This window comes from Euleptes europaea, chromosome 7 (genome assembly GCF_029931775.1).
Source record: "Euleptes europaea isolate rEulEur1 chromosome 7, rEulEur1.hap1, whole genome shotgun sequence".
Taxonomy (NCBI): domain Eukaryota; kingdom Metazoa; phylum Chordata; class Lepidosauria; order Squamata; family Sphaerodactylidae; genus Euleptes; species Euleptes europaea.
Genome location: NC_079318.1, coordinates 42,443,555 through 42,467,862, shown reverse-complemented (window position 1 = coordinate 42,467,862; position 24,308 = coordinate 42,443,555). Strand labels below are relative to the sequence as shown.

General features: G+C 40.8%; 1 protein-coding gene and 2 non-coding genes across 3 annotated transcripts in view; all 3 read right to left on the bottom strand.

Annotated features, from left to right (window-relative positions):
* Window positions 1-2,925: 2,925 nt before the first annotated feature.
* Window positions 2,926-24,308, bottom strand: part of WDR43 (WD repeat domain 43) — a 29,496-nt gene continuing 8,113 nt past the window's right edge. The window contains exons 4-18 of the mRNA XM_056852936.1: window positions 22,808-22,928; window positions 21,818-21,957; window positions 21,029-21,131; window positions 19,690-19,754; window positions 18,847-19,018; window positions 18,492-18,578; window positions 13,295-13,423; window positions 11,778-11,918; window positions 9,937-10,023; window positions 8,625-8,656; window positions 7,490-7,553; window positions 6,309-6,422; window positions 4,319-4,388; window positions 3,209-3,261; window positions 2,926-3,112 (exon numbers count right to left, since the gene is read on the bottom strand). Coding sequence (XP_056708914.1) covers window positions 2,963-3,112; window positions 3,209-3,261; window positions 4,319-4,388; window positions 6,309-6,422; window positions 7,490-7,553; window positions 8,625-8,656; window positions 9,937-10,023; window positions 11,778-11,918; window positions 13,295-13,423; window positions 18,492-18,578; window positions 18,847-19,018; window positions 19,690-19,754; window positions 21,029-21,131; window positions 21,818-21,957; window positions 22,808-22,928 — 1,528 coding nt within the window. The 3' untranslated portion in view covers window positions 2,926-2,962. The remainder of the gene's footprint in view (window positions 3,113-3,208; window positions 3,262-4,318; window positions 4,389-6,308; window positions 6,423-7,489; window positions 7,554-8,624; window positions 8,657-9,936; window positions 10,024-11,777; window positions 11,919-13,294; window positions 13,424-18,491; window positions 18,579-18,846; window positions 19,019-19,689; window positions 19,755-21,028; window positions 21,132-21,817; window positions 21,958-22,807; window positions 22,929-24,308) is intronic.
* Window positions 17,924-17,999, bottom strand: LOC130481280 (small nucleolar RNA SNORD53/SNORD92). The gene has a single exon (XR_008933465.1). It is a non-coding gene; the product is annotated as a small nucleolar RNA SNORD53/SNORD92 (small nucleolar RNA).
* On the bottom strand, window positions 22,584-22,667 carry LOC130481281 (small nucleolar RNA SNORD53/SNORD92). The gene has a single exon (XR_008933466.1). It is a non-coding gene; the product is annotated as a small nucleolar RNA SNORD53/SNORD92 (small nucleolar RNA).

Below are 24,308 nucleotides of genomic sequence, written 5' to 3'. Positions count from 1 at the left end.
AAAGACCAGTCAATTCATTTTTTTAAAAAATCCCTTTTATAAGCATATTGTATTGGCAGAAGAGGGACTAAAGTCAGCCATATGGAAGATACTTTCCTCTTAAGCATATTTTAAATGGAAGGTTGCACTGAATTTCTCAGTCAACTGAGTAACTGTTTAAGCCTTTGCAAATCATGTGATATAAGATGCAGTAGATCAGATATTAAGAGCCCCGTGGCGCAGAGTGGTAAGCTGCAGTACTGCAGTCCAAAGCTCTGCTCACGACCTGAGTTTGATCCCAACGGAAGTCGGTTTCAGGTAGCCGGCTCAAGGTTGACTCAGCCTTCCATCCTTCCGAGGTCGTCAAATGAGTACCCAGCTTGGTGGGGGTAAAGGGAAGATGACTGGGGAAGGCACTGGCAAACCACCCTGCAAACGAAGTCTGCCTAGTAAACGTCGGGATGTGATGTCACCCCATGGGTCAGGAATGACCCGGTGCTTGCACAGGGACCTTTATCTTTAGATCAAAGTTATTACTTTCTTTTCACTTCTGACAGTTCTCCCATTCACTGCTGCAACGTATAGTAGAGTTAGGTTATATGAACATGAATTAGATCATACAAATGCAGTCAAGTTGAGCTTCACTCAGCCATTATGAATTGTATGCACAAGTGCAGGTATACACAAGGCATGTAATTCTAGAATATTTGGTACTCTGGCAATCTAGGCACTTGCAGCATCGGCGTAACAAGCATGTGGTTACTTTGCTAAGCTAGACACCCCCTCCTGAGATGCCTTTCCAACAGTTTGCATCCACAAGCAGATTTGATGGTGGCTGTATTTATGTTACAGGATCACGTTCTAATTAAGTAGCTTAACGGCTACAAATCATGTAATGGCAGTAAACAGCTTCCATTATTTATTTAAAACCTTTTTAAAGCCACCTTTCCACCAAATCAAGGTCCACAAGGTGACAAGCATTAAAAAAACATTAAAACTTTTAAACCATTAAAAGACAGTTAAAATATAAAATTAAATTAAAAACATATAGACAAACACTAGAAGGAAGACCAATAAGCATGACTGGGGGTATGCCAGATGAAACAAAAAAATCTTTTTACCTGCTGGTGAAAGATACTAATAGAGACAGACAAATTTCCCTAGGGAGGGAGTTCCAAAGTTTTGGTGCCACTATGGAGAAGGCCCTTTCTTGGGTAGCCACCTGTCTAGCCTCAGATGGTGGAAACCTCTGAGCAGGGCCTCCAAGGATGACAGGAATGAGAGGGTAGGTTCATATGTAGGCTCTATCTCTACTTCAGTGTGCCAGTGTCTGGGCAGTTATAGCCTCTGAAGGATGAACAGGGTGTTCTGAACTTACTGTGTTCCTAGGATTTTTCATGTAATTATACTTGCCCACCCAAAGCAGCTTACAACACCGTTCTCCTTTCCTTCATTTTTACCCTCACAACCACCTTATAAGGCAAGTTAGGCTGGATGGGATTAACTGCTCGAGGCCACCCAGTGAGTTCATATGGCGGAGCGGAAATCTGAATTTAGGACTCCCAGATCCTAGTCCAGCATTCTAACCACTATACCATGTTGGGAGGTTGGGTCATTTCTAGTTTTACTGAAGGTTCGAACCACAACCCAAATGCATTCCTCATCTCTCTCGCTGCTTTGGCTTGCTAAAATGGGTAAAAAACTTGCTTGAAAATACAGAAGGCAAATAGGAAGTTATCCAACTTCAATTTGCAGGAACAACAGATACAAGCAAGTTTCAGGACACTCAACAACAGCTACAGAGATGTGACTTGGCAGCTCTGAGAAGGTGCCAGCGTCTTCCTCAAGGCTGGTAACCATTCAGCTCTTTGTGTCTGGCTCTCCAGCAACGCAAATGGATGGCCCATCGTCTGTACAAAATGCTACGGTGCAAACACTCATCCACACACGACAGGAGTAGCACTTCATAAAGGAGAAGTATATTTATTGACTTTACAAAGAGCAGTATTTGGTTGCAACAGCTCCAATTATAGACAAATATAACTGTACATCATATTGGTGAATGGCTCAAAACTGTTACCTAACCTTGTTCTTAGAAATCGTTTAGTGATTCAGCTTCACTGAATGAATAGCAACCTCGTTTCTGCCCCCTCAGATTAAAAATTCATAATAAATGTATAGGCTTTGTGTTATATATTCACAAGCATCTGCCCTCCCGTTCATTATTTTTGTTTTCAAATCCTTACCCTTACGAAGATTAACTCTCTCTGAGTCAGCACTAAACTTATATACAAGCTCAATTAAAACAAAAGTTAGGAACCACCAATGAGTCCAACAGGGGGTTGGTGTTGTTTTTTTAGAAATAGAAGAAAAACATGACAAATTTACACACACACGTATATAAAAAGTCAGTTTGGTTTTTAAAAGTAAATGTTACTTTCAATCAGGATGGCATCACATCATTGCCGAGGCATGAACACTTCTGCTACAGAGGGATGGAAGTGGGCAGGGGGCAAACGATCGATAAATTCAACAGCATTGTATCTTACAAAAATATTTTTCTTCCCAAAAAAAAGGTAGCAAGAATCCAACTGGCAAGTACTAACTAAAGGCGTTTAAGATAAGAGTGGTCTTCAATCCTTCGGAATTAGGAACTGACAGAACAAGAGCTGCAGTATGATTACCATCCAACGGGCCTTGGTAAGAGATTCCATCCGAGATGCAAAAGGAAATGTCCAAGTAACGGGGATAATTTGCTTGCTACGTAGAAGCGTTTCATTGTGATCCCACAAAGTTTGGGGCGAGGCGATGAAGGCTGGCATGGTTACACATTCGGGGCTTGGAAGAGTGTCTCAATATGCTCTGTCACATTTGTCAACCAAGTACCAAGTCCTCGTGTGATGCTAACAATTTTTAGCACGGCAATCCAAAGTTTTGGTAGCCAGCTCTTTCGGAAAGGATTGGTTTCTTTTAAATGTTGGTGCTATTCTTCTTCACTTTCATTTTCTGGGTCCAAATCTGATTCTCCATTAATTTCTTTTTCTACAGCCATTTCTTGCTCATTGTCTGAGTCTCCTTCTCCCTCATCTTTCTCCTCACCATCCTCTCCCTCATCATCTTCATCCCAGTTCTCCTGCAGGAAGCGTGCAATTAGTACACTTTTCAAGCATCTCATTTCAAGGGATCAGGTGACAGGTGGGAAGGGGAACAGAAACGGACTTTTACTTACATCTGAATCTTTTTCAGCAGCCATCTCATCATCCGAACCTTCTTCTGATGATTCTGTGAGTAGAGAATGTGTTTGATTAAAATACTTCTATAAATAGTTGCCAACAGGGCTACATGTTACTGCTAAAGATTTTAAGGTAACCTGAAGTACTTTAGTTGGTTGAATGAGACAGCCAGAGTTCAAATTCTAATACTAATCCCCAAAACGTTTAGTAAAAGAACGATCATGTTGATTTCAACATGTAGCATAAAAGCAAAGTCCCTCACTATTCCTTGCCCCTCACAATCCCCTTAATCAAAATCTTGTAAACCAGTCAAAGGTTTGGTTCCACTGGTAATTTCCATGCATGGAAGTGATTTCTGTCCACTGAGTGCAACTTCCCCCCTCCCCCCTCATACTACAGCCCCAAAGTGCCACTACTGGCGGACGGGGACCCCCCAGGAGAGCATAAGGAGTTGGAGGTCTACAACAGGAAGTGAGAATGGGCAACAATCACCCCACCTTCCATCTATGGAAATCCTCTGGTAACACTAAACTGTGGAAATCCTCTGTAACACTGAAGTTAGGCTCCATGTACTTCTTATTTAATTAAGGCTTTGATAGTATAACATAAACATAACAAGAAACCCATTCAAATATTTAGCTTGGACGCAACACTTTGGAACTCCTTTCCCCATACACTTAGACATACTACACATGCAACCAGTGAGGTGCCAAAATGCTGAGATTGCAGAATGAAGTGTGCAACTTCAGGCAGCAGATGAAGGATTACACTTTCGAAATTCTCCTATATTAATAATTCCCAGTCAAGTGGGACACTACCAGAATAGCATGCAAAGGACTAGACCAGAAATCCTCCACCCCCACCTGACATTTTTTTCTTTTTTGGAAAGCGAAGTTTTACATTAGGAGCATTAAAATGTGACTGGCCATTTGATGTAGGACAGCCTATTTTACTACCTCAGAATTCTACCATCTCATTCCTCTGCATATGTGATAAGAAGTAACACATGCAAACTCTCCACCTGAAACAGAAGGCCAGGAACAAAACAGAACGCACTAAGCTTCCCGATTATTCCCAAAGCAACTCCACTAAATTCACTTACTTACCTTCTTCATACACCAGCTTTGCAGTCTGGTTAACATCAGTTTTGTCCTGAGCCTGTTCTAATGCAGCAACCTGTAAAGGGATTTGTGGTCATCAGCATGGGCTATGGCAATATTTTCTAACTAGGCTACTCTACCAAATACACAGGGCACTCATTTCTTCATAGCAAGAACAAGGAATTCAGCATGCGATTTTCCATATTTTAATCATAACTGCATTTCAGCGCTGCATATGATCATATTAGAAAGCACCCCGTGTGTTCATTTTTCTGCCTAGGAAGAAGTGGTAAAGAAAACAGGATGAAGATCTTGCAATAGTTAAGCTTTCACAGTGTAATAAAGGCCAAATCTGTCTTTTTGAAAATAGAAAGTACAAATCAAAGTGTGAGGTTTGCCCTACTTTTAGAAGAATATGTTATGCAATCAAGAAATATCCCACACAGGGATATCAAAGGTACTTTTCAGAAACAAATTTCAGCTGGGCAGTAACCCTAGTAGGTGGCTGCAAAAATAGGAGAAGTCCTGAGGCATCTTAGAGACTAATGTAGTGTGGCATCAACTTTTGTGGAACAAAGCCCGCTTCATCGTGAAGCTTTATTCACCGTTAGGAAACGTTTACATTAACACATACACACCTCACAATACAGGCTCCATCCCACCATAACTGAAACCATACAAGTACAGAGAAGAGTGGTTAAATTCAGTGGGCCTAAGTGCCATGCAATGCAAAAAGCCCTACTGTTTAAAAGGTTTTTTTCTCTGTGTGCTTGTGCAAGCCTGCCACTTTGTGCCTCTGATGGAATGGGGTCTGGTCCATAAAGTCTGCATTTGAGCCAGGCTGGCTACCATCTCCCATTGGCTGAAAAGAGCTCCCCTACCATCAGCTGCCCACCTCAGCCTTACTGAGGTCCCTGAAATGTTGCTTATGGAGGACAAGGGGTCCTGAAGGACATCATGGACTCCTCTCATGAAGTTATAACACAGAAGAGCAACTATAGTCATATACTACATTTCACTCTGAGTAACTGTTATCAGTTATTGGTCCAACAGGGCCATAAATTTACAGAAGTTTTCACTACTATGTGGAGGGGGACTGCAAAGGAACGCGGAATTGGTGGAAATGGGCGATTTTGTTGGGACCCAAATCAGTGTCACAGTAAAACTAATAATTGCTCATCTTTAATGTGCCATAGGACTACTTCAGAAATAGTGTTCAGTGGCAGGATGCTATTAAAACCAGAGTATTATTCCCTGGGCCCTGACCTGGATGGCCCAGGCTAGCCAGATCTCGTCAGATCTCAGAAGCTAAGCAGGGTCAGCCCTGGTTAGTATTTGGATGGAAGACCACCAAGGAATACCAGGGTTGTTGTGCAGAGGAAGGCACTGGCAAACCACCTCTGTTAGTCTCTTGCCATGAAAACCCCAAAAGGGGTCGCCATAAGTCGGCTGCGACTTGAAGGCACTTTACACACACAGATTATTCCCTGGAGAGGACGTAATACCTATGCTCAATTAAAAAAAGTAATACCTATGAAGGGAAACAAAATTCCTTGATGCTTAAACTTGCACATGCTTACACATGAACAAATGTGGCTGTTTACTACATATTACATAGAAGCATTTGAGGACAAATACTGAATTGCAGAGACTGTAAGAAGACTGCTGCAGACTGTAATTGCTTCTTTGTGAACTGGAAGCTATGCTCCATCAAGGGTGATACGCTCTACAACTGAAATTGTATTTTCATATTCTGAAGCAAAACTGAAAAACATCAGAAACAACCATTTTAAAAATAGCCGTTGTCTTACCTTTGACTCTATTGGAAAATCCATTTGATAAAGGCAGCTTTATTTGGCCCCTATTACATCACACTCTTAATTCTGGCACACCTGACAAACTTCCCCAACTAGGCTAGTGTGTCTGTGAACATATACCACTAATTGTATCCTTCGTATTGCTTAATACACTTAATACACTACCAGCTTCAACACACCTGGGTGATAAGAAGGTAGAGTTTCCCATGTAAGCGAGAGAGCTTTTGCAAAGTCTTCACTCTGCTCTCCATTAACTGATACAGCATTCCCAGCTGGGGGACCAGATCGGGCAACTAGAGGGGAAAATAAATTAAAAAAATTGTCACATCAGTCACAATCATTTGCTTTGTCTCTTAACTAGAGCCAGTGTGATTTAGAGGTTAGTGTGTCCAACTAGGATCTGGAAGACCCAGGTCTGAATCCTCCCTCTGCCATGGAAACTTACCAGGTGACCTTAGGCCACTCGCATATTCTCAGCCTAACCTACCTCACAGGGTTGTTGCTATGAGGATAGAAGGGAGGAAGAGAGAATGTTAAAAACCACTCTGGTTCTCCATTGAGGAGAAAAGTGGGGTATAATTGAAGTAAATACGAGGGGGAAAATTCAGACGTAATGCATTGTTACTACATGCACAACACATCGTTTAAGCACATAACTTTTCCTTGCTGCCCTTTTAGATTACCCTTTTGTGACAGCCAATATATACAAGTGGTGCTACTCTTTTCTGCTCAAGCATTTTCCCCCTCATGATCCTCATTCTGAAGTATGTTCTACTGTAAACCACGCTCCCCATCAGAACTGCATGCCATTCTTAGCTTCTGAAAATAAGAAGCTGAGGTAAAGCTTGCACGGCTGCTGATCAGAACCACTCAATTCCAGTTAATGTGCATCATGGTTATTCAAACACACATGGCAATTTAGTGGCGGGGTTTGCTCCAGGTTCTACAAAATGACATTCTATATCATCCTTCCTGCTCTTCCTCCCTCACCTTGTCATGCTATTACTGACTGTGTAATGACATGACAATGACCTTGGGAAACCAACTCAAGTTGTGGGACAACTGGTCATGCAAAAAAAAAATTCCACCACACTACTGCATAAATTTTTCCCTCATAGGAAGTAGTCAGATGAACACTTGAAGCCAAAAAACCAATTTATCAAATATTCAGCCATTAAAAGCAAAAGCATCACATGGGTGGAGAGACAATATTCAACCTACAGGTCATACTGAGAACCAGTACAAGTCAAACATGGGTGTATGTCAAAAGACACCCACTCTACAAATAATTTATTTTGAAAATTTAACTATCAAGTAAAACTTTTTATCAGATCTGGTCATCAGCAGTCATTTTACTTACTGTTGAAAGGTAAGATGCATGTGTAGTTAAAACGGACTTCAGCCACCGAACCATTTGTGAGGCACTGGAAAAGTACAAAGGGAAACACAGGGTTACAAAAAGATAAATACTTCATACATAAAGATGATAAGCCCCAGGCTACACAAGGGTGTATAAATAAAATCACCATCATAAGTCAGTGGGCTTCACTACACACCATTTATGATCTGCTAGGTTTACAGTAGTGATATTCAAATCAGGGGAAAGAGTGACAGGACCAGTCCCACATCTGACATTTTCCAAAAGCTGCTTCACATAGAGAGATCATTGGTTCATCTAGCCCTGCATTGTCTCCTCTGACTGGTCTTGGTTCTCAAAGGTCTTTTCTCAAGAAATCAACCAGGAGAGATCCAAATTACAGCAAAGTTCTTTACCCAAAGTTAGAGGAACTTATAATAAAGATAGACCTTAAGGCAGTCCAGTACCTAACTGAAGACCACCACTCAGCCACCTCCATCACCCCCTCAGTTTACAATATAGGATAATACTGCAGGTAATGAGATCGTATACTTGGGGTTGGATCCAACCAGCTTTTTCACTCAGGCCATTTATGCATGGCAGTTTCCTCGCGGTCATCCCGCCAACTACTTTGGGGCTTTGCTTTGGTTATGCTTGCATTTTCTGACCATCAGAGGTCGCCTCGCACTCCCCACGCGTTTTGCCAGGATTTTCTGGATTTGTGTTTAGCCATCATCCAGAAAACGTGGGGAGCACACGGAAATGCACGGGGAGAGCAAGGCGACTTCTGACAATCAGAAAATGAAAGCATAATCAAAACAAAGCCCCAAAGTAGTCGGGGGGGGGGGGTAGCCGCAAGGACATCGCCATGCATAAATGGCCTCAGTGTCAGCCAATTTCCCTCCTTATTATAGCCCCCATTCCACATGGCTTTTCTCCATATAGGTAACCATGATACTATGCATTATCATCACCACCATCATATCCCAGCAGAACTAGTCACACCTAAAATAAACAACACTTCTAGAGTATCTAAAGGTGGATCGGAGAAGCACAGTTTATTACAGTGTACAACAACAGAAGAAAAGTCTTCCTTTTAAAACCTGAACTATTTCAGGTTCAGAACATTTTTGCTTACCTGTATGGGTGACCTTGCAATCTTTTTGTGAGCTGCAAGGGGGGGTTTAAAGAGAAAGAGAGCACTGAGATATTATCAGACCAATACAGCCAGTTTTTCCCAGCACACTCACATAAATAAATTCTTAAGAATTCAAAACCTTGTTTCAAAACACATTTTTATGAACTAGGGCTTCTGATGATTCTCTAATGCTTTCACCAGAAATCTAACAGAAATCTGCAAGCAGAAAACCTGCAAGGATTTTGGGGGGCATCCCACTTCCCCCTATACCCCCTCCCCCCACTATTTCCTCTTTCCCATGTGGCAGACTCCACAACCTATCCCGGTTTCTTGCTTTCTACTCACCTATCCACCAACCCACCCTTTATCTGCCCCCATATTCAGCTAGCATTTCTTTACTTCATTTATGCCCCACCTTTCTCCACAACGGGGACCCAAACCAGCTTACATCATTCTCCTTGCCACTATTTTATCTTCCCAACAACTCTGTTGGGTAGGTTAGGCTGACAGTGTATGACTGGCCCAATGTCACCCAATGAGCTTCCATAGCAGAGTGGGGATTTGAACCTGGGTCTCCCAGACACTAAGCTGAAACTCTAACCACTATACCATACTGGTTATCGTGCAGTGGCTGCTGTTGAATAGTAATAAGCAGCCAGGCCTGGGTGAGTCATGCATGTTGCATAGTAGCAAATCCTCACTGAGATGCCTGCTGTCAGGCCTGGCCCCAATGAGACCTCCCTCAAAAGTCAAAATATCCATTGAAAGACCCCCATGGTCTTGTACTGACAGAAACCAAGGCTGGCAATGCTGTTGTGGTTGCCTAGCAATGGCCACTGAGGGCATTCATTCATTAAACTGCAGGCAGTGATTCTATTATTTTGAGGGTTTATAACCCTCCAGTGTATTTAAAAAAAAAAAAATTCAGATTGTTTTGCAAACCAGAAGCCTTTTTCTCAGGTTTATAGAAAGACATGTCTTGCTTGTTCATGGTTCCAGTCTCCAGATTTAAGGGCCCACGGATGGAGCCATGTTGAGAATTCGATATATTGATTCCCACGGTATACAAACTTGATCTTGGTGTCACATCAGTTTTCTCGTGACAAGATATGGCTGCCTTGTGGTACACAATTAAACCACTCATGTTTCATTAACCATCCCTCTTAAAGTTTGCCTTCACCTTAACATGGAAAAGGCTATAAAAACAAAAAGATACCTAGTTCATTTAAACTACTTCAGAGAAACACAGTTCCCATTAATCCTGTAGTCTGTATTTGGATTTTGGTGTTACAGTTGCTACTTGAGATCTTACCTCATGCAGCAGTGGAATGACAGCATGTACAGGTATTCTGGCTACAGTTTTCTTTATTAACGCTTCCTTTTTGACTTGAAGCACTTTCTGTTAAGGAGAAAAGGAATCAGCAAAGAAACTTAACAGGTTAAGCTTGATACCCCAAGTACATAGTATTATACAGGGAAATTATAGAGAATCACTATAACATAAAATAGTTTTATGCCCTATACGTGTATACTATTCTACTTCAGCTGAGCAGTCTTGAGTTCGAATCTCTACTAAGCCTCAAATTTCTACTAAGCCTTGAAACTCACTAAGTGTCACACATATACACTCACGGCATAGCATTGTGAAAAATATTTCACTTCTTGTTACTAGCTGCATATAGGTTTTATAACCACATTTCTGTGAAGAGGCCCATACAAAATTTAACCACCGTTCTTCACGTTTGCTCTTGAACTATTTATGCTTCTCATTTCTGTTATGCATTCTGTTAAGGAGATCAGTTCTCCTTAAGCAGTATATATGGGTCAGTTCTCAGCAAGCTGCTTGGCTATGTGCCAGATACGTGTGTGTGTGTGTGTGTGTGTGTGTGTGTGTGTGTGTGTGTGAAGTGCTGTCAAGTTGCTTCCAACTCATGGTGACCCTCTGAATCAGTGTCCTCCAAAGCCTCCTATTCAGGTCTTGCAAACTGAGGGCTATGACTTCCTTTATAAAGTCAATCCATCTCTTGTTTGGGTCTTCCTCTTTTCCTGCTGCCTTCACCTTTTCCTAGCATGATTGTCTTTTCCAGTGAGTCTTGTCTTCTCATAATGTGACCAAAGTAAGACAGCCTCAGTTTAGTCATTTTAGCTTCTAGGTTCAGTTCAGCTTGATTTGATCTATAGTCCACTAATTTGTTTTTTGACAGTTTTTTGGCATTCACGTACAGCCCCATATGCCCGCCTTCAAGTTATCAGACCCCATCAGACTTGTCCATGCCCATCTCCCAAGAGACTGGATTCAGAGACATACTGCAAACCAGTCTAATAACTCTTCACATTCATCTGAGACTTCTGTAAGATAGAAGCTGGCCAAGCAGTTGTGCTTACATGGGAAGGGAATATTCATAATACAATAAGCAATGACTGTGGAAATGCCACCTGTGATGGAATCTGCTTAGCTTGTACAATGAATATTCAGGGAGGAGGAGTGGTTAATAAATTTTCACTAGTGAGTACATCCCACTGATGTCAATAGAATGTTCTTGCTCTATATGGACTGTGTAAAAGAGCACCTTCCAAGTTATTTACAGAAATCTTTCTATTTAAAATGCTTGACATTCTCAGGCTTATTTATTAAATGTATGTGTTTTAACTTTTTCTAGATACGTATGGAAAAAAATCACAAAGCCCAACATAACAACTAATGATATTAAAAACATAAAAAGAGAATAAAGCAATGCTCAGAATCCTAATATCCACAGAAAATTTACCAGGCTAGATGCAGACCATAACAATAGGTAGAAAACCTGACAACCCTGGCCCTGTTAAAAGCCTGGTTAAGAAGAAATATTCTGGCCTGGTCCCTAGATAGGTGCCAGGTAAGCCTCAAGAGGGAGGATATTCCAAAGATGAGGTGTCTTACTGACACCCACCTCACCTCTGCAGACAGGGGCACGGAGGTTCATGCACAATTTCAGTTGCTCACAGCAGCTGCAATATACAATCAAGAGGAAGTCAATGCAACAGATAGATGCACTGGCAAATAGGTATGTCTACCACAAAGACTAAACTGCAGCGGATGAAAAAAAAATTCTCAGAATTGTGATCACTAAATTGTAAGAAACCCTCACTAGCCATCACTATTCTAATACATACATTTAAGATCTCAGGATCACTGCTTTCCAAACCCTGAACTAAGAGCACTGCAAAATTGTCAGTCTGTGGAAGGCCTCCGGACGGCGATTTTATTTTCATCACATCAATATCCATGGCACCAAGGCGGTCTTCAATGCTCTCCTATACATGGAAGAAAAACACCGTTCTGTATTAAGAGGTACTCAACATGTAGGGCTGCATTCTCACACTGTGCTGACGCTGTTCTCACACTGCATTCTCACAATGTGCTGACACACAGAACCACTTCTTTATAGCACTAAGCTGTAACTGGGGGGGGGGGAGATACACTAAACCAGTTTACCTCTGCTACAGAATTCTCTCTTGACCCTGCTTGTGGAACTATAAGATTTCTCGATTAAGGCTGATAGATACCATCTATTTCATGGAACTGCCTCACACTCCAAGTGAGGAGGGATTTCTGACTAATGAGGCAGCTAAGCACAATATACAGAGAGCAGACCTTCAAAATGTCTTCTTTTCTGAAGCTCTGACAACCCTACTGTAATTTGTGATGGATGTTAGTATGGGTTGTTAAGTTTCTTGGAGGCAGAGGCTGTTTATTTGTACGGCCAATGTACACAGGCACCGCTGCATAAATTAACAACACCGTTGCAAATGGAAACAAGGTGAAGTGTCCAGCAATGCAATTATACATTAGTGTTTTTTAAGTCTTTTATGGCTGCTTCCGGTGTGTGGGGGTGTGTGCCCCCACATGGAACACAGGAATGGGGTCCGGGCTGTGGGGGAGTCTGGCACAATTGCTTTTGCACACGCATGATGGAGGAACAGGAGGGACAGTAGGGAGTAGCACAGGAACAGGTATGTGAGGATGCTGTTCTCAGCTGCTTAGCACATGGCTTACTGCTGTGGTGCGTTTTACACACACACACACACACACACACGGAAGCAGCCTACACTTACTAGTCTTCCAAAGAACCCTGAGTGTCAGTTATTCACACAGGGCTATCCAAGCCCATTATATCTCATCGCCCCCCGATGTAAAATGGGAGCGAATGCCAGATCATGTTCCTTCACAGCAGCATACCAGAGGAAGGTCAGTACTAGTGCTAGGCAAACTTTCTTTTGGGAAATCTTGCCAACCATCTGTCATCTCATTCATCAGAACCAGGGTTACCCAGAAGACTATTTCAGGCTAAATCGGGGCAGGCAACCCCCAGATTATGAACCAAACACTGGGCTATTTTGCTGAGCACTGGTACTCCACCCAAGGGACTGAAGGTGAAATCCTGAGTCGTTGGCAATGCAGTTAGGGCTCAGCTTGCTCCCACAGTGTCTGTACATGTACAACCCTTGTCTCTTCCCCACAGTTTCTGCCAGCATGCTTAATTCTTCACAGGTGGACAATTCAGATTTTTTTGACACACAGCCTGAAAAATGTTGTCTACCTGCGGTCTAAAGCAACTCTGCAGGGTAACAAACAGACGATCGAGAATATTTGGACTGTGTTATTACAAAAAAGCAACACATTGATTTACCTCTTTGCCACCTGGCTTCCTCTTATTTTCAATTTTCTCTCTGCAAGATGAAGATCTGACAGATGCACTATGTCCAGGAATTCCAGGTATTAGCATTTTGGCTTCTGAGTTCACTATGGGAGTCTTCACCTAATTAGAAAGAGATACCCTCATGTGAATGCAACATTCAAGTTTGATTACCTTCCATATTTTGCAATAACTGCTCTACCTCAACTCCAGGATCTAGACAAGAACACTGAAACTCATGTTAGAGAAGAGGACATTTGTTCCCTGGTGGAGCCAGCAGAAGGTATGGAAACAGGGCTTCTGGAATTGCTGCAGTTTGAGCTCAGGCCCAAGTTGTAAGGCATGTAAAATTAATACTAGTTTCCTTAGTAAGAGGCTGGAGTTAATTCTTTGGGGAACCTAGGGGAAACCTTTGAACTCCATTAAAACAGCTTCTATAAGTACTTTTAAATACTGATTCCAGAGCTCAATTAATGCTTTGTAGTGGGATGAAGCTTTATTTAGAAGAGACACAGTGTGGTGCAGTGGGTAGTGATGGAATTGGACCTGAGAGACGGTAGTTCAAATCCCAAATTTGCCAGAACTTCACTGGGCGACCTGTGCCAGTCACTCTTTCTCAAACTAACCTATCCTTACCTAAGATTGCAAAAAAGATAAAGTGGATGGGAGAACCATGTGTGCCAACCTGAGTTTGGAGGAGGAGAAGGATGAAAGGGTGACAGATATTTCCTATTACCCAAAATAATGTTAAGAGCAAGCTGGTAATCCATCTGCAAGTTCAGTCTTGCAGTTGTTGTTTTTTAATTCCCTTAATACCCAGAAATTTATTCATCTCACAAGGCAGGAAATGAGGTAGCACATGGCTAGAACCTCACAAATAAAATACAAGAGCTGGTAAGAAACGGAATAATGGAAATAAGCTATTCCCCATGGAAGCAAAATTGTAAGGGAAATACTAAGTGTTAAATATATGCCCATCTTGCTAAAATTCACACATTTTCCAACCAAAGATGGCGAAGCAAACTAGCTGACTTGGTAAATTCACTGCCCTAGGAAATTGGAAGACCATTGTAAGCAAGGAACTGAATTCCCTTGGTGATGGGTTAATGAAAGAATATCCATATGCAAAGGTAGTAACTGTGGCAGCTAAGGTGAATTACATCAAAACAAGTGACAGGTTTTAACCAGGACAAGCTGATTTCATTTATTCTTTCAAACATTTATAGTCTACTTTGGGTCCTTGACCAGAGAAAGGCAGTCTTTAAATGCTTGAATGAACAAATAAAATTGGCTTTTCCAATGTTTGACATACAAATCCTTAGCTGCTCCAGAGAAGCTGCCACACGTCCAACACAAATTCTGTACTAATTACAGTAGAGTTCAACACCAGACCTCCCTAGGATGCCACAAGCTGCTGATAGAGAGTTCAAGCTCTTCAGTCCTGTCTCCCAGTACAGGGTTTTGCAAATTCTTTAATAGATCAGGGTAATAAGGCTAGATAAAGTACTCACTCCTACCATTACACATTCATTGACTCTTCCTGTATGCTTTCTGCATTTGAACTCATAAGAACTGTACCAAACCCATATGGCCTCCCTCTTGTTTCTTATACTCTGCCCTTGAGATCTTAACAAAAAAGCAAGACATTAACCCAATTATGTTACTCATCTTTAATCTTGAGGTTCAAACAATGTTTTAAAACTTTAATTAAAGAGACACCCAGGGGGTGCTTTTAGAAACAATTCACACACTCTAGGATATAAACTCTAATACGATTGAAACAATTGACTACTAAGTTTGACACATTTATATAACAGTTATAAATAGAAAAAATAATCTATATAATAGTAATAAATAGAAAAAAAATTCCTAATACCCTGATTTTTTTTCTTCAATGTAAGCTTATCTCCTCCCTATAAAAATACATTTCCGTACCTCATCATTCCCACCTTACTAGCCAATTCCTGTGAACTATATTATCCATATCTACATCCCTTGCATAGTTCCAGTGACTTTGCCCATAGAGACAAGGATAATTATTATAATAACCAGTGTAAAGAAATAGAGGAGAAAAACAAAAAAGCAAGAACAAGAGATCTGTTCCACCAGATCCAAGAAAGAGAAATTTAAAGCACAGTTAGGCATGCTGAAAGATCAACATGCAAATACATTAACTGAACAAGACAAAGTAAAGAAAAGATGGGAGAAATCCACTGAAGGACAATACAAAAGAGATCAAAAGATTACAGATTCCTTTCAAGAGGAATCTTTTGAAGAAACCTTCAGTTTTAGAAAGTGAGGTTAAAGCTGCACCGAGAGCAATTGAGAGAAACAAATCACCAGGAGTAGATGAGATATCAATAGAAATGTAGTCCATCAAAATTTTGACTAGACTATGCCAACAAATATGACCAACAAAACAATGGCCCACAGACTGGAAATGCACAATTTACATTCTAATTTTGAAAAATGAGACTTCAAAGACTGCAGAAATTATCGGACCATGGCATTAATTTCTCACACAAGTAAAGTGATGCTCAAAATCTTACAAGTCTGTTACCATATAATGGAACAAGAAATTCCTGATGTTCAAGCTGGATTCAGAAAAGGAACAGCTACTAGAGATCATATTGCAAATTTACAATGGTTACTAGAGCATATGAGAGAATTTCAGAAGAAAATCAGCTTGTGTTCCATAGATTACAGCAAAGCTTTTGACTGTGTGGGTTACGAAAAACTATAGTTGGTTTTAAAAGAAATGGGTGTGCCTCAACATCTGATTGTTTTGATGGCAAACCCATAGTCTGGACAAGAAGCTATTTTGCCAGGCTAGAATAAGGAGAAACAGAATGGTTTCCAATTGGCAAAGGCGTCAGACAAGGACTCAAAGGATTGCCACTGGAAGCCAGTTGTCATCAGTGTGGGACCTATCCTTTGGGGCTTCACTGGGTGCAATGCTGTCCCCCATGCTTTTCAATCTTTAATTACAGCCCTTAGGACAAATCATTTGTAGTTTTGGGATTTGCTGTCATCAATATGTTGATGACAAATCTCCTGGTGATGCAGCAAAGGTTCTGAATCACTACCTGCCCGCTGCAGCTAAATAGCTAAGCATGAACAAACTGAAACTAAATCCTAACCAAGCAGAGGTAATGCTGGTTGGGAAGGTGAAGATCTCGAAGAACACTGAGTGTCTCATCTTATATTTATTTATTTATATTTTCTATTTATATCTCCCTCCCAGCTTAGGTGGGGCTCAGGGCAGTTAACAACAATTAAAACAGAATATATACTATAAAATCCCATCAGTGGGGTTCAGCTCACCTTGCTGACTTGGTTAGGAGCCTAGGAGTTATACCTGATCCAACAAAACAGCTGGAGAAGCAAGTTAATGCAGGGCAAAAATATTTTCTTCCAATTATATTTACCCCTGACGATAGTCCACCATCTTGACTCAACTGGATCCACACAACAGTAACATGAAGACTTAACTACTGTAATGCATTCTACATAGGTTTCCCCTCAAAGTCAATTCGGAGACTCCATTTGGTGCAGAAGGCTGCAGCTCGGTTATCAGGAGCTAGGCAGAGCATGCATATTACTCCCATTTTGCAGTTACTCCACTGGGTGCCCATCAATTCAAGGTACTGGCTATCTCAGACAAAGCCGTTCATGGCCTTTGTCCCACAGATCTGCAGAACAGCCTCTCCTCCAAGCTTCACCACAACAGCTTCACTCATTTGAGCAGGGCCTTCTGCAGGTGCCACCCTTCAAATGGGCAAAAATCAACAACTGCCTCTACACATGCTTTCTCTGTTGTGCATTCCGCCCTATGGAATGGCCTGCCTGATGAGCTCAAAAAGGCCCCGACTTTCCTGGAATTCTGCAAACTATACAAAACTCAATTATTCTGGAGGGCTTTTTTTACATAGGTAGTAATACTGTACTGAAACGACATCGTTCAGAAAGATGCTTTGGTAAAGGGATACTCTTCTAATGTGTATACCATGTACTGGCTGTTGCTGTATGTAAGATCATACTGTGTAATTTCTGCACTGTAGAATGTATTATGTTAATGCATATGCTGTTTCAGATTTCTGAAATCAAAATCTTACTACACTGTTTATTTGATGTCCCATCCTGTTGAGTGTTTTGACTTATACTGTGCAATCCACATTGAGTCTCAGTGAGAAATGTGGGCTACAAATAATATTAATAAATACATTCTCTATAAGAACCAAAGTAAAACACACCATGCTTAATGATCTATGCAGATTCAGAGCATATCATCTGCGCTGCATGCAAACCTCTGAGTTTTCCCAAAAATTCACAAGTTAAACTAGTGATATAACCCTGCTTAAATTGTACTCAGGTTAATATTGAGGTAGAGGGATCACAGGTGTAACACTACATACATGACTAGGTCAGAACCTGCAAATTTACCAAGTACTTAGCTCAGACTAATAAAGCAGCTCTCTTTATTGTTCATTATATGCTTTAAAGAAACTCTCCTACTTACAATCTAGCCATTGGGTGGATTTTGTTTGATCCTAATTACAAAGGGCCCTAGGACAAAGAGACATGCCTATATGAGACACATGATCTTCCTTCCATTTGTCAAGCATGCTCAGACAGCCAAGAGAAAATCCTCAAAGGAATTCAGTAATATGCGAAACCAAGATGGAAGTCATCACAGCAAGCTCAACATTACCTTAAGTTTTTCCTTTCTTGTGAGGTTAGTTTATTAAAAATTCTGTACCTCTTTTGAAATAAAGTAAGACTACAACTGCCCACATATGCAGATATACAACTGATTAGAAACCAAAGGCACCAGATCAGAGAACAGGAGTTAAGGCAACTATGATATTTATCTCCATGCATCCGCATTACCCAAGCACTACATTTAGACACACACACACAGAAGAACTCGAGTTTGAAAGCTAGAGATAATGGGTTGTATCCCACTGTCTTTCACTGCTATGATGGAATACAGTCCATTATGGTGTCAAAAGTATAATTTGGATTCACTGATCTACACGAGGCAGAAAGAATGTATGTTTTAGACAAGACACCCCAGGATATTATCAGCAACTTAAAATGATCATTTGACATGGTACCATTAAAACAATCAGCACCTGAATTAAAAATGTGGTAGAGAGGTCCAGTTTTAAAAAATAATCTCAAAGTTTACCTTTGTTACAGCCATTTCTGTTTTAAGTGCCAAGGTCTTCTGAACATCCCTCACTAAACATGTGTAAGTTTCCGGAGTACTGAGGGTCTACATTAGGGAGAAAGAAGGTTTGAGAAATTGTATACACATACATTTTAACATACTCATTTTGTAATATATAAATAAATGAAACCCACAAGTTTAAATTAGAGTCACTCTACAAAAGCAATGATCTATATGAGATACTAGACTTTCATTTTGAAGCAAATAACACACAAATCAAGTTTTCCTGTAAGAGTACAAGAATGATATAGCGTAGCATGCAATAGTAGCCACATCAGCATAAAGAAAGAAGTTTCAAACAGGCTGCACATACCACTCTCTCAATGATTGGCTGTAAGGAATTTCCATATACAAGTAACAAGGACTGCTTGTCTGAACCAAATGCAGCAGCCAGAATAGGAACTGGCTTTGGTGTGGAATCAGTACCCTCTCCAGGTGTTGCTATCTGGATAGCACGGCTTGATGTCAAGGGCTTTTTGCAGTATCTGCAAGGCAAGGAGCCTGATGAACAACTGCAATGTTATTTATTTTCCTCCATACCTTGCAAATCTCTTCGTAACAGATCTTAGGGGATGTTCTCACAATTTCTTTGCAGATGGCAACAATTCTTTACAGTTAATCTGTGCCAATTCTGCAGTTGTGGCTCCCACAAATGTAGGTAGTCACTTCAGTGCCAGTGTAATACACTGAACTCAGTAGATTTAAGAATACAAAAGGGCAGGGCAGCCTTGAAAGATCCAACCGAGAACCATTTAGTCCAGCTTTCTCCCAACCAACCACACACCCCAGATGGCACCCTCCTGACATGCCACCCTGCCTAAGAGAGCAGATGGAAGACAGCCAGAATTGATTGAAAACTGCTGCTATCATGTCCTGAGATTATAAGAATGCCTGCCGTTTAACTGGCAGGTTAGCCAAGGCAAGTTAAACTGTCTAAGGTGTTAATCATTAGCAACGCTTGACCTCAAAGACCCTAATTTCACAGTCATCTGCTTCAGTTACAATGAAGGTACTTCTGTTACAGTACGAGTGTGTCAAACAAAGAAAAAAATGGAGTATAAGAGTATCCAGTGCTTCAGGTACCTTGCTGCTAATTAAATCTGCTTTCCTACTCTCCTGCTAACAACAAGATCAGGGTGTTTAAATACCAACTTACCCATTCAAGACTTGCTCAAATAAGTGCAACTGCCCATCTCTGCATACGACTGCTAGTTTCACAGGCTGAGAAGAATAAAACTATTTTAGAATACTATAACCATCATCACTACTACTATTTCTCACTGCTTGAAAAATTTATAAGAGTCAGGATGGATTCATTTAAATTACAATTCCCATTTATACATTATTTTTTACCCAGTTTTTCCAACATACTAACTCAAAGGGGCTAACCTCACATGTTATCAATACCACCAACAATAATTTAAAAGATTAATACAAACTAGTTGCTATAACAATTAACACATATTAGTTTATGATTTAAAAAGTGCCCCATGGCACAGAGTGGTAAGCTGCAGTACTGCAGTCCCAGCTCTGATTACGACCTGAGTTTGATCCCAACGGAAGTCGGTTTCAGGTAGCCGGCTCAAGGTTGACTCAGCCTTCCATCATTCCGAGGCTGGTAAAGTAAGTATCCAGCTTGCTGGGGGTAAACGGAAGATGACTGGGGAAGGCACTGGCAAAACACCCAGTAAACAAAGTCTGCCTAGTAAATGTCGGGATGTGATATCACCCCATGGGTCAGGAATAACCCAGTGCTTGCACAGGGGGACTATCTTTACCTTTTTAGTTTATGATTAAAGAGAGCCTATATATAGCCTATATATACCTAGGAAACAAACTCTTTGAAAACCACATGTACAGAGCCAGGACCCAAATCTCCATTTGACTCTCTGTAAATGGACTAAACAAGATAACATTTTTGAATGGCAACAATGCAAATTCTCCACAGACTTACTTCCAAGTTAGTTCAATTGAACAACATGGGATTTCAAGCAGCAATTATGTATAGGACCAAGCTGTTAAGTTTTCAGAATAAAAGGCTAATTATTTCGCAAAATATGGGTTTGTTTTTCCAATGAAACAGAAAGTATTCATAATTACAATCCTAAAGCCACTTTCCTAGAGTAAGCTAGGAACTCACACTTCTGAGCTGATCTGCTTTGGAGGGTTTCCTATGCTAGAGGACTTTTTAGGAGTCAAAAAACCTAATTTGCACGTAGTACATGCTGCACAACTCAGACAGTTGGAGGGCATAAAACAAGTGTACAATACCATGTTATGATTTGTGTATGATCCTGTTTGTATATATGATGACATCTATTAGATTCTAGAGCCAGCGATCACACACTGGGTAAAATAGAAAACCTCAAATAATAAATACACACAAGTGTTTCCTTTATAACGCTCAACAGATTAGATCAAACATCTGACCTAGAGGGGCTTCCCTTAAGTTACGTCAGAAAATCAATACTGGGAACTTAAGTTGCATTCCTTACCTCTTCTTTGCTTTCTGATATTGTGAGGTCAACATGGATTGGTTCATCCGTAACTGTAAAAGACATCACAGCATTCTTTTCTTTCCTGTCTGACCTCACCTGCCTTGAGACACAACAGGACACTGTTAAAGCAGGCAACTATTTTGTTGTAAATGAACATCTAAGAAACTGTCAGCCCTCTCATCAGGGACTGCGTCACTTCTGTGTAGTGTTAGATAACTCTAGCGATAATGTGTTTAACCCTACTGAACACCGCAGCTATTATTTCCCAACATGAAGGAATATAGTGACAAAGTTTCACCTGTGGTTTAAAATTATGTAGTATTCGCCACCCAACCCTTGGCCAATGCCAAAATGCTTAGAAACTGCTCCAGCGTGTACAGCGGTTGCCCAAACCTACCATTCTAAAAACAAAAGCTCACATGTATTGTATGAAGCATGTCTGCAGCCCTTCCACTAACACAGCACAACCAATGAAGACCAATTTCCATTAATTAACATTGCCTTCAATGAAAAATTAAAAACAGAATTCTAACAACATGAATTATTAAATGATTTGTAGATGTCAAGGCAAAAGCAATTTCAAGGAATGCTTCAATTTTGCACACACAAAAAAGCAAAGGGTGCCTATAAGGAATAAAAGGATCATACCAGACCACAGAATATGGAGTACATTCACATACAATCATGAAAATTCAGCTCACACTTCTATTTTTATTATGCAGTGTAATTCAATGTCTTCTGGTACAAAACAACACTCAATACAGACAGTCATGCTTAAGTACGTACCACACACTCAGTAACCGGTCGTGCACTGCCCCGGACAAGAAATAGAGCCCTGTAATCCCATCAAAGGGTTGATTTTCATTGGGCGGCCTTACTGTGATGAACATAAGCGTTGAAACTGGTGTGGCATGCCCTGTGAAATGCTAGAGAAGAAATTTTGTTTGAGACAGGACAAACAGGAATCTATATGGCAACAAGTCGACACACAATCTGCCACAAAAATGTAAGCTAGAAGATCTGACCTACATCCCAACTCCAACACCACTTCTTAAAAATAAGTTCTGATATCAAGAGTTTCTTACAATCAAATGAACGTTGTATCATAATGCACAGGTATTAATCAGAACCGTTAAATCCCATACCAATGAGCTTTAATTTTCCAAATAGAAGTTTAACCCAGTGTTTGAAATAAATAGAAAAGGAAATTGACAATGAAATTTCAGTCAAGAAAAATGGAGATGTAATTCTCAGAAGAATCAACTATGTTGGGTCAGTATGTTATGGAGCCATTACTTCACAATGCTTCACCACCCTATTCAATTTCCATGGAGCTTCCATTAAGAAGGTTATAGGTTCAACACCAGAAAGCCAACTGAAGTTGTTTTCACCCAACAACCTATACAACAATTCATCAAAAAGACCTACTTCCACCAGCATTTTCTGCTAGGGAGTATGTCTGCATATGGAAGCTCACACAGAAAAAAAAACATTAAAAAATGAGACTGAGGCAGATGATCATTTACTGCATTAGTGTCACAGACTGCTGGCAGTGCTCAGACACAGCCAAGGAATTTAATGTCTTCATTCAACTGTCAGCCAGATGAAACCACAATGTAGAGTATCATCACAGCAAACCTTCCAGCAGCCTCTGACTAGTTTAAACGTCAGTATTCAAACAGAATGAAAAGTGAAGCTAAAGTGATTAATTTCAGACTTAAAAGTGATTTTCCTCCCCATGTTCATTGCCAAAACAGACATACAAATGCTCCTTACTCTGTAGACTTCTTTGGTCTCCAAGTCCCACAATTTGATAGATCGACCAGCAGAAAGAAGCATCTTCCCATCCGGACTGATACACAATGAGCTCACACTGCTGTTGTCGCCTTTCCATTTGCTGGGGAGTTTTGAGAAAAATAGATCAACTGTTAGTAAAACATTACACTCAGATCACTCTGGCAAGCAGAGATAACAGAATATTTCAAAGTTGTTTAACAGTTAATGTTTATAGTTTTCAAGCACGTTAAATAGAAGTCTCACAAATATTTTAAGTATTTTTCTTGGACAATTCACATAGTTTGCCGTATTTTTGAATAACTTTAGACTTTTCAACATTAGAATTGTCCCTCCTACAATTCAGGCAGTAGCTCAGAGGATGAGCTAATATACATTAAAGCCCTGCTACTAAAAAGCAAGGTAATATCCATAAACATCAGTGTACGAAAGCATCTTGTGCAGCAATTCTAAAAAGATTAGAAAACAAACCTTACTATATTCAGTGGAGCTTGCTAATTCTAATTCTCAACATGGCAAAATCTGTGGATACTTAAATCTGGAGACTGGAGCCATGAACAGGAAAGACAGATCTTTCTACAAACTTGAAAAATGCCCCAAAAACAGAGGAAGAGCTTGTACCTTAGAAAAATGGCCTCAGTGATCATTGCTAGACAGCCACAACAGTATCGCCAGCCACCAAGCCTTGGATTCTGTCAGCAAAAGCAGAACCCTTTCCAGGGTTGTTTTGGCCTATAAAGGAGGATTCACGGGGCCAAGCCTACCACAAATACTAAGCAACTTGCTCCCAAGCAATTTGCATGACTCTCCCAGGCCCAGCTGCTGGCTATTGTCCAACAGCAGCAACCACACAAAAGCCAGTGTAGTATACAGTTTTGGACTACCATCTGGTAGACCCAGGTTGAAATTCCCATTCTTCTATGGAAGGTCAGAGTGACTTCGGGCCATTTACACAATCTCAGCGTAACATACCACATAGGGCTGCTGCAAGGATAAAATGGAGGAAAGGAGAATGAGGGAAGCTGCTTTGAGTCCCCATTCTGGAGAAAAGTGAGGTATAAATGGTTAATAAATCATAAATGTAGTTGGAAGTACATAAAAGGATGGCTGGTAGGTGGGAAGGAGAAAATGAGACAGGGAAATGTGAGAATATGGGGGTTGTCAGAAGAAAGACAAGAGGGAATATGTGTGGGGAATGGGAGAAAGGAGAAAGTGAGGAGGCCTCCGCAAGTCCTTGTGGATTCCCCAGCAGGTAGAGCCAGCCTGGCAGCCATCACCGCACAAACTTTTTCCAGGGAGAGGAGGGAAAGCTGAACTCAGCAGGCAGACAAAGGTAGGTTGGCTGGCGGGTGGGAAGGAGAGATGGAAGTAGGAAAAAGGGAGAGGCTATGGAGGCTTTCAAGGAAAGGAAAACAGTGGGGAAGAGGACAATAAAATGCCTCCCCCATGCAAGTCCTTGTGAGTCCCCTGCTCAAAAAGAGTA